Raw genomic sequence first — 11500 nt, forward strand, 5'->3', positions numbered from 1 at the left:
ATCGACGAAGCGTCGATCAACAGTGTGCTTTGGCACCAAAAAATAATATCGACTCCGAATATTTATTGACCTGCGAGATATCCTTTGAACGAGCTCCAATAAGGGAAGCGAACGAGCAAAAGTGAACGAGCGCCATTAGCATTAATTTCAAATCGTGTCAAGAGAGACCAGAGATGGGAAAAAAATCGCTAGGCGCGAAATTGAATTTCACCTAATGCCTTTGCAAAAGAGAATAAAGCAAAGAAAGTAGGGAAAAGAGAGAGAGCTTGAGTGTACGCGGCCGGGAAGCGAGAAAGCGTCTAAGAAAGTAAGGAAAGTCCCTTTCTGTTCGCACTGAAAGGCGGTAGAATATCCTCCAAAGGGTGGGCGGTGGGTTGGGTGAATTTCTCGTCGCATAAACCTTCTTTACTCCGACACCTTTCAAATCCATTTCGCACCTAATGGTAAAGTTATAATCTGCCACTAGACCGGTCGGATTTGCGATCCGGATCCGGGCCGCCCCGGGGCATGTGCTTCTCGCGGCACCGCCCTGTAATCCTCACCGATATATTCCCATTTGTATGCCTGCTTGTATTCGTTTTCAGTTTGTCGATATTCAATTCCGCATATCCAAATCCATAAGTCACAATAAAGGCAAGGGCTATATCGCAGCCGCCCTCTGGTTTTATTATTTGCCTCGCGACAAAGGGACTATATAGTCCCGGCCGACCTGCATTTAAGAGCTACTTACAATATGGCGGGAAAAATTGTGTTTTAGACAAACAAACACATGTCAAAAACAAACCATCTACATTTCAACACATTTATGTATAAACCATACAAAAGTACATACGTGAATTTCCAATACAATACAATAGAAACTAATCGAAATGCTTATATACAACGCACATTTTCTGAGTATGCTAAGTATGTATGTACATATACATATGTATAGTTAAAAATGGTATGTTAAATAGATTTTTCATTACAAGTAAGATTCATACATTATCTAACCAAACTTATCATGGAATCCATGATACAGTAGATTTAGATATATCTCCATACATACACATACATACATACTATTTAAAGATTTTTAATATAAATCCATTATTAAAGACCTAGGCATTTTTTTCGACGAAAAACTTACATTTTTCCTCATATTAATTATATCACTAAAAATTCTCCAAAAATCCTAGGCTTTGTTATTAGAAATTCAATTCATTTTAACAATATTAACACAATTAAATTATTATTTTTCGCATTAGTAAGGAATCAAAATGAATACAATTCGTCAATATGGTCCCCTAGTTCACAGGTAATAAGGATTCCATTGAGATTGAGATTCATTGATTATAATTTTTTTTTAAATCTGGCCCTGAAATTGAATATGATCAAACTTTGTGACAGGAGAATAATCAATGATCTATTATGTCTGTTTAGTGTTCTCAGCGGCGTTATGGACTGTAGTGAATTAGTGGACCTCATAAATGTTCATACACCGGGGAGATTTACTAGATGCAACTATTTATTCCACAACCAAAATTATGCCACAAATTTTAACAAAAATTCAACACTACCCAGACTTCATAAACTGGGAAATGACTTTAGCCAATTTGATCTATTTGATATAAGTAAACAGAATTTTGAAAAATGGTTATATTATCATTTCACTAATATGCACAAAGGCTAAATGCATTTTATTTTATTGTTTTCATTTCATTTATTTATTCACTTCGGGTATCTTCATTGTTTAAAACTCCTATTTTTCTATTCTTATATTAATATTGTATTTTATTACTGTTCTATTGTATTATATTATGGTTTCATGGTCCTTGCGGCCGTATATGTATAGATAAATACCACACATTTTTCTGATTTCATCCACCCATCTCTTCTGTGGCCTTCCTTGTACCCTTTTACAGTCTCTCGGGTACCGTTTGAGCACTTATTTCGTCCATCTATCGCCCGATTTTCTAGTTACGCTACCTGCTCATTGACATTTTAATATTTTAATTCTCATCATTACATTAACTATCTTTGCTATATGTACATACTACTCACCCTCGTATTCCGTTTTCTATATTTTTTCGTTATGCATTTCATATTTTTTTGAGTGCACTGGACCTTTTTGTGATTTTAAATTTAAACGTGTTCGTATTTTATCATCTTCAGGTTATCAGTGAGATTGACAAATGTTATTATTCAAAAAATAAATAAAACATACAAAAATGGCGTATCGTTAAATAGGAACAGCTTGTAAGTATTTGCGTAGCGTCGATGCGTGACCTTGTTATGCCGAATATTCGGTATGCTGACAATTAAAGGGTCTTGGTATTATGGCTTTATTTCAGCTGGCTGAGGTAGTTCAATTTTCCGGTATCCACGATCAGGTGGTTCCTATTGCAGGGGTCGTAAACAAAAGTTGGCCCCATTATCTTTCCACGTGCGAAGCGGCCGTTTGTAGTGCGCACAAACCGCTATTAAATACACACCGAACGGCCAGGGAATATGAGCCGGCCGCACCCTTATTACATCCCAATAAAACCCTTCGGACCCCCCAGGGTTTTATTTCTACATCGGAAATGTCCTACGTGCAAATCACGCCCGAAGAAAAGGCTTACGCGCCCGCCACTCGCTGTGGGGATGGGAAAAATAATTCGAACCTTCATTGGGGAAAGTCGATTGGGGACGCTCTACAAATCCTTATTACGCTTTTGACCCACATGTATGGACATTACACGGATTTTCAGCGACACAATTTTATATTCACTATCCAATTTTTATTCATTACCCGCTCTGGTATTGCCGGTTTCTGTGTACGTTTGCTTCTTTTTTTTAAGAAATCGACCTTTTTAAGAAGTTTAATCATCAATTAAAACCCTATCAGTCAAAGAATCAAAAAAGGGCGGCTTATAATTTAAAAAAAATGAGTATGCGATATTGAAAATGTTATGGTGTAATCAGAAATCAATTTACAGGACTGAAATACACATGCACATATGCATATGTACATTTTTTGAACTACATATATAATATTATTTAAAATAATGTATTCCTTTGTTTCTCATCTTAAAATTATTTCAATTCTGAGTGTTTTTTTTTTATTTGAATTAAGTTTCTGTTTTCATTAGGTTTAAATAATATTTTTAGATTGAATACAAACTCCAAAAACTCTTATTTTTCTTTTCAAAAAGGAAAATAATATTTTACGTTTCCCATATACATAATCAAAAAAATTCATTGAGACTTTCATCAAACAAACATTTTAATAACATTCATAACATATACGCATTTTTCAATTTTTTAATTTTTTATTCAATGATTTTCATCTCCAAATAAGAAGAAATTTTTACATATTTCATTTTTTTTGCGCAATTATTTATAATTAACTTAATAAATCATACAACGAACATATTTAATGTATGTATGTACATATATTTATGAGATAAAATACTTAAAACCATTCATACTTATGTATATGTACATACATTTGACAAGTGCCGGTATAAATACTTGTGTACATCAACTTGGAAAACACGTAAAGCCACAATTACATTTTAATCACTAATATTTATATCTAAACAAAATAAAGTATATACATCTACCGTGGAGAATATTGGATCAATCTTTTTTAAAGCATTTTAAAGCTATTTTTTTAATTTTACCTAAAAGTAAATTTTGTTTTAGTTTTAAATATATCTGTACTTTCAAATATAACGGCTCATATGTTACCTTCAAAGTTTATTACCAGTTATAATATGCCTTTTCCGGTGTTTTAGAAGATTCATATTCGAACACAAATAAACTAGTAGATACATATTTCTACAGGTGAAAATACAGTATTCATCGTTGCTCGCCAGTAATTATAAATTAATTATGACACTTGATTTGTGACAAATCATATTTTTTACAGAATGCTTTAGGATATAACAATGCGTTAATACTAACCTACTATAACGAATTATGAAAAAAAAATCACGACTTTATTTTTATATTTTATATAAAAATGTGTTAAAACAAAAATACGACTCAAATTACTATTCGTGACGATTTCATGACCAGTAATACTGTGAATAAAATATGTACATCAAAACCAGGTCGCCTCGAAAGCCTAGACAATCATATTCAAAAAGTGGATGAAAGAAACGGAATACAACGAAGTAACATCATATGATGAGAACTTATTGTTTCTATGAATATTTAGCGGATCATCTGTTGGTAAAAACTTACATACAAATTTACTGGAATTGACTGAATTTATTGTGAAGCAACTGTATCATATATAAATATATTTTGAGGATTTAAAATTACAAATTACAATTACACGTACATATCGTAAAATATAACCAAGCTAAAAAAGTTGAATTTTTGTAACATTTTTCGTACACGAAAGTATATCTCTGTATTATATATGAACATATAATGATTTCAGCTATTTTAATATATCATATTTGATAAAGTACAATAAAAAAATGCTAGAATTGCCAAATATGTATAAACTTGACAAACATTTATTTTGGCCTCGAAATACTATTTTCGTCAAGTTTCGCGTCCACGTGAGCAATTATTTTAGAAATTTTTCTATTTCCGAACCGAAAATTCCTATATTTAGAGAGCCAGCCCGACCGTTGGCTCTTCTTCCACCCCCGACCACCAGACATTGATTAATTGTTTCGTCCGTACGGCCAGACATAATTCCACAAGCCCGCGATGAGAGGTTAGCAAACGGGGCCCTCTTACCCCCAAGGCATGTGGTTATGAAATATCTTACACAATACAAATATTCGGCGGGTAAGGGGCACCATTTGAATGCTTTAGTGATATTGAGCTATGCTTATAATTATTTCGGAGGAGGGGTTAGGGTGTAAATGCTTCGTGGAGATGCTTCGCGTGCATTCCAAGCTCTTGCGGAAATTCGCCACGTCTAGCCGTGTTTGTGTACCTACAAACGCTAGGACGATCGACCACAAACTGCCCACATTGCGACCATAATATTACCATTTATGTACGTCCCTAATAAATTTATACGCTATGAAGATAATATTAATCGCGTACATTGTCCCGAATTATGAAACTCGTTAACATTTTTGGAATTCGGAATAACTGAGAGATTATCGCCTTTACTGCTGTTGAAAAACCATTTTTAGTGGTGGATGTAAATATGTATGTATTTTTGAAAATCGTTAGAGTATTGAAGTATCCTGAAAGCAGCTAAAGAAAGATAAAGTAAAACGCATAAATGTGAATACGTATTTTGAGATGGAATAAAACCCAATGTTGTCAAAGCTTTTATGTACAAATCGATGGTAACTCCAAGAAAAAGAATATTATATCATAGCTATTATATTTGAATACTTTATAAGTAATAGAAGTATACGTATTAGAAAAAAAAATTGGAAATAGTAAATCATTCGAATTATTAAATATTATCTTCAAAAAATTACTTTCTAGTATCATACATATATAATGCTATAAAGTTTGATTTATCCAGTCAACTATTCAAATGGGACATTATTTTTCAATATACTTATCATCTTATTGTTTTCGTCCCACACTATAATATTTCTACCTGAATAATTTCCATATTTTATATAATATTTCGTGAAATTTAAATCTTGAACTTTTCTACGCACTTGCTGTTTTTAAATGATACGAGTTAATTAAATAATCTATTAGTGAATTAAAAATGAATATAATAGTTTGAATTCTGTTTTTATATGAAAACAGTAACTGTAATGGTAGAACAGGCCCAAAAGTGCAGCACGGGACGCGAAGGTTGACTTCTGTTGTGATAGAGGTGTCTTCATTTCATTGCTAATCGTTCGATCTTATTATTTCTCCCACATTTATTCAAATATGTGAACCTTATGTCAATAAAATATCACCAAAAAACAATCCAAGGGTTGAGGTTATCGTCATTTTTTTGCATTTGCAAAACTATCTGAATGAAAACAAGTGCCCTTTATTTTCACCTTTAAAACTTTTCAACTGTGTAACCTGTGAAGTTTACTACTAGAGGCGGCGAGCAGGCACATCTGATAGCCAGCTGTCATCGCATAAATCTGACAGTTGATTCTGATGGATCTTTGATGATTTCATTAGTGATTAAATTCCTTAAACGTTACGTTGGAGAAATTTGTTTACTTTAATTGGAGAAAGTGTGGAAGGGGTTCAAAATCACAAATATTATACCGCGCATAAACAATTAAACAAGTTTAAACAATTAAAATCTGAGAAAAAGATTGGGGAGGGAGGAAAGTCAAACAAAAAAGCCTAATAGCCATGAGCTGTCGTCGTCTCCAAAATTTTTGGATTCTTAAACGTGTTTATTACGATTATTTTTCACCATCTAACTAGCGGAAGCAATTTAAATTTCTATCGGTGACTAAGAATCTAGAATTTCTATCGGTGACTAAGTGACTAAGAACTATCCGCGCAAAATGGCAAAGTTTCAATCCGATCGGAAGAATGTAGGAAAAAGTGTCAAACCGAAATAAGAAATTTTTTTTTTTTTAAAACTAACCTTTTCTATATTTTGTTTATAAAATTAAGACAATATATAAAAAACCTAATTAATAAATCACCAATTCCCTCCGTAAACTTTGATCATGAGTATGGCAAAGTGCTCAATCCGACATAGCGAGAAGGGGGCGAAAAGGGAAAAAAACGATCAGAACAGTGTGGACGATAGACGTCACCGTGAAGGAAGATGCAATATTTTCAAACGTGTCTATTACGATTATTTTTCACCATGGTAATGGCGGACGTGATTTCCACTTATATTGATGACCAAACCAAGCAAATTGCAAAGTTTGAAAACGATCGGATAAGAACCCAAACTTCGTCAGACGACAAAATTGATTCTGAACTAAGAAGAGTTTAGTAAAAATGACTTAAAATAAATCACATTTAAACTGATTAATTTTACTAGTACCTATATAGAAGTTTGTTTTATGCGGACATTTTCTTTTCATTTTCGGATGTTGCATAATACTCGAATTTCAGAAGAAAAATAAGTATATTTCAACAGATTTATATCTTTTGAAAAAAAATTTTTTTTTTGAAATTCGATTATTATCCAACATCCGAAAATTACAAGAAAATATATGCATCAAACTAGTAAAATGAATCAATATACATAAATGTGATTCATATACATACATATGTATGTACATATGTAGTACACCAAAAATATATAGACTGATATTTGAAAAATTAAATTTTTTTTTTTTTTTTATTAAAATTTATTTATTCTATCATACATACATACATATTATACATATGTACATATACAGAACATGAGTTTCAAACTTTTAAATATGATGTGGTAACTATAATTTGAATCCAATGTATTTATTTGTAGATCTTGAGTTGAGTGATGTCGTTTGTGGCGCGACGCTACGTCCGCGGCTATTTACCTCTGAAAACTAATAACAAACTATCCCGAGGATATTAGCGGCTAGAGGCAACTTTACGCGCCGACTTTCACAATTAATAACATCCGACGCTGGGGGCCATGACTTGCCACCCACCCATCCACCTACCCATCCACCCACCCTCAGAGCCTAATCTCGACGGCCGCAACATATTTCCATTATGACTCTACAATTTCAGACGACGACGCTCTTACCCTCTTTTCAGCAGGGGCCCTACGCGAACAAATGACTACACATACATACATATATATGTATACATACATATATACACTAGAAATAAGTCAATTATTACTAATCAATATCAATTAAATCATTCAATCCTTAACACGTCATCTTCTATTAAGGATCTTGGTGTAATACTCAATAATAAACTAGATTTCTCTGAACATATTTCTTTTATTACCAACAAAGCATTTAAATCTCTTGGATTCCTACTCCGCTCAACAAAACCCTTTAATGATCCTTATGTACTAAAATTACTTTATTTTTCCTTTGTAAGGTCTCACCTTGAATTTGCCTCAATTATCTGGTCACCTTTTTATTTATCCCATATTAATTGTATTGAGAAAGTTCAACTTAAATTTATTAAATCCTTACGCTACCTTTTTCCTACCTATACCCATTCTACTGTTTCCGACATTTTAAAAATCCTTTCTTTTAACAATCTTTCTGTCAGGCGACGACATTCTGATGCTATATTCTTCTTTAAGCTCATAAATGGTTTTCTTGATTGTTCTGATTTACTGAATAAGGTTAATTTCAGAATCCCAGTTCGATACTCTAGACGCGTTGCACTCTTTTCACTTGATCCTTTCAATACTAATTCCCAAAAATATTTTTATCTGCAGCGCGTTTATCGTATGTTTAACGGAGAGCTGAATGAGGTTGATCTGTTTGGTATTTCCCTACATCAATTCAGGTCTAACATCAAGAGAATCTTGACCGATTGATTTTTTTTCTCCTATTCTATTTTTCCAATATTTCCATTATTTTTATACTTTAGTTTAGTTATGTAATGTGCTATTTAATCATATTATAGCTTTCATTATTTTCCTTTTCATTTGTTTATTTTGTATTTACCTTTTTCATTTGTTTTATATTTGTAAATTTCAATTTCTTCTTATATTCTATCTTATAACCTTTTCCAAATATTTTAATACTATAGTTTAATTATGCAATGTACTACATATTTTGTCATGCCTTTATTCTTTACTTTTTAATTTGTTTTCCTTATATTTATCTTTTTCATTTTTGTAAAAATCTATTATTGGACTCGGATGTTACATATATTATTTATTTACTTTTTGTTTTTTTTATACCTATCTCTGTACATCCTGTCTGTTAATTTTTCAATTAATAAAATAAAATAAAATAAAATAAATATGTACATATTTATTTCTACATATAACCGTGTACAGACGGACGAGGTTCCCCTCTTCCACTTTTCCGCACTTTTCCGAATAAATTTTCGCATAGAGAGCGTTCCGCTTTTATTATTTTTCGCGTTTCGCGCTTTGCTGCGTCGACTTGAAATCTCCGTCTGGCGCAATCTTCAGACATTCATATAATAGTCGTGATCGTCTTATACATATATACATATGTACATAACAAAATGTTTGAATTTCGAGAGGTCTGTAAAATAATTAAATTACATGGATACAAATTGAACTTGAAGTCTACAACTCCTACATTGAACTTTCTCCACTAACTAAAATGTTTCGTGTACAATTATTTAATTTAATTAAACGGCGATCAATGCGTTATTTATTTAATTGAAATATTATTTCAAGTTAATTCTGAAAAAATTTAAGATCGGTATCCCTTTTCAAATATTTATTAGTATGCTCTTAACTTTATACAAAAAAATAATCAAAATCAAATTCAAATATTACAAACATCTAACGACTGATTGGATCGTTTCGTTGTATTAAATATTCGCTATAATGAAACTGAAAAAAAATCAAAATTGCTCATTAGTAATTTAGGACTACGAAATGATTCATTATGCTAGCAATTTCAGTATTCATCATATAATATTTGACTGTAAAGTAAAAATCTTAAAATAAGCAAACAGGGGACTGCTTTTCCAAATAGAAAAAAGCCATCTCCTATAAGCCTATTAAAATTAATGAAGTCATATTATTTACTTCCTAATTTTACATTTAAATAAATGGCTTATACTTATTGTCAAAATCAATGCCTTATTTATTTTTGACCCCCATAAATAGGGTGACCATATTTTCCAGGATTCTGAACGGGACGCTCCGCAAAAAAAATTACCGTCCGTCCCTATAAAAAATGTGTTGCACGTCCAATAAATTTATAATTTTTCCCTAAAATAAGGATTAATATTGTTTAGGATTTTTTTTCAGAATGTACACCTCATGTGTACAAGAAAAATATATATGAGATAAAAAATATATAATATGCGATGTGCATGCGCCGCAGCGTGATTTAATTTAATGTAAAATAACTTTCTTCATTTCTTCTTTTGTTAAAATTTTTTTTTTTCACCAGAACGTACATTTCTTTAAAAGAAGAAAATGAAACAAGATAAAAAGTGAAATATGTAAAATAGAATATTGTATTTTATAGTTATTTCAAATAAGTAGGACAAAGCGATTTTTAAAAAAAAAATCTTGAGGATCAGTGAACGGATAAAACGGGACTAACCAAATGATTTTCAGAAAACGACGGGACGAACCTAAAGCACGTAAAACACGGGAGTGTCCCGGCCAAAACGGGACGTATGGTCATCCTACGTAGCCATAAAAGTCAAAAATAATACTAGAATATAACGGTTCTATATCAATTTATGACATGACAATATTTAAAATAAAAGTTTAAATATCAAAAAATTACTTAATCATACTTTTAGAATTTATTTTCAATCATTCGGAAAATACTTTTTTTTCTTATGTAATTGAATAATATTAACAACATGGACGTTTTGACATCTCAAAGGTTTTGAAAGCTCTAAAGTTTTGACAGTTAAAAGTTTCATGTGACACCTTGGTGAGTTTATTTGAAGATAGCTTTTGACTGTTAGCACTTATAATAATAAACTAGTATTTTCATGAAAGAACGAATTGTAATTTGGACTGTAAAATATATATAAATTATATGGCTAGTATTGCATAGTAGACTTATTTATTTCTTAAATTTTATAATTGAATATATACATGCATATATGAATATACTCATATTTATAATAAAATGATTTTATTTGATACGCTAATAAAGTGCTTTTATTTCGTTAAATTAATAGTGTTCCACATTTTCATCGGTAATAAATCCATTAACGGCTGTCAACATTAAAAACAACGAATGAATTAAAACAACATCGCTATATAGCGAAACACTGCATCAAATTACCGTCGATTGATACAGAACGAAAACGCGTACAATACAACATTGTAAATTTGAATAGCGAAGAATGTACATACAAAAGCCTTTCAACAGCTAGGGCCAGTTTGGAGCTGGAGAGCTTTTCGCAAGTCACGTCGACAAAGCTTTCAGAGCGCGCGACCGCATAATACACCAAGGCAATATTAACTTTCAAGCGATACGTTTTCAGCTGAAATTTCAATTTATGAGATACCAAACGTAAAGCAGTGTATGCTAGCCAGCAACTGAGAAAAAATACTCCCGACTTGGTCGTGCTAGTTTGTTTTTGTAAGTGAAAGCACTCCCATAGTGAGAATGTTTTCAGATTGAATAAACTCACCTGTCATCGTACACAAATCCTGCGTCGAGGGTGTTATAGTACAACAGGAATGCTAGCAGACAGCAGGCCAGGCTTATCCAATCCATGGTCTTGGCGGGCCGTGGACCGCCGTCCGGCCGCGGACCGCACCTACACTCAAGACCACTTCGATGGCTTTTCACAGGATTTGTTCAACATCCTCGTTGGCCAGTTCATATCCTCTAGCTTTACAGTTCACCTGAAATAAAATAAAAATACATTATAAAATAATCTATGCAAGCATATCGATAAAGTTGTATAACTCGTAAATTCACTTTTGGTCAAGAACAATATTTTTATGTAACCCTTTGCTTAAAACTTTTTAAAACTGAACTTA

The 11500-nt window shown here is 32.1% G+C and overlaps 1 protein-coding gene across 1 annotated transcript in view; it reads right to left on the bottom strand.

Moving 5' to 3' along the window:
* LOC143909138 (protein O-mannosyl-transferase Tmtc2-like) overlaps positions 1–11231 on the bottom strand; it is a 236039-nt gene extending 224808 nt beyond the window's left edge. Inside the window, exon 1 of the mRNA XM_077427039.1 lies at positions 11146–11231. Coding sequence (XP_077283165.1) covers positions 11146–11231 — 86 coding nt within the window. The remainder of the gene's footprint in view (positions 1–11145) is intronic.
* Between the last annotated feature and the right edge of the window lie 269 nt (positions 11232–11500).

Source organism: Arctopsyche grandis, chromosome 3 (genome assembly GCF_051622035.1).
Source record: "Arctopsyche grandis isolate Sample6627 chromosome 3, ASM5162203v2, whole genome shotgun sequence".
Lineage (NCBI taxonomy): Eukaryota > Metazoa > Arthropoda > Insecta > Trichoptera > Hydropsychidae > Arctopsyche > Arctopsyche grandis.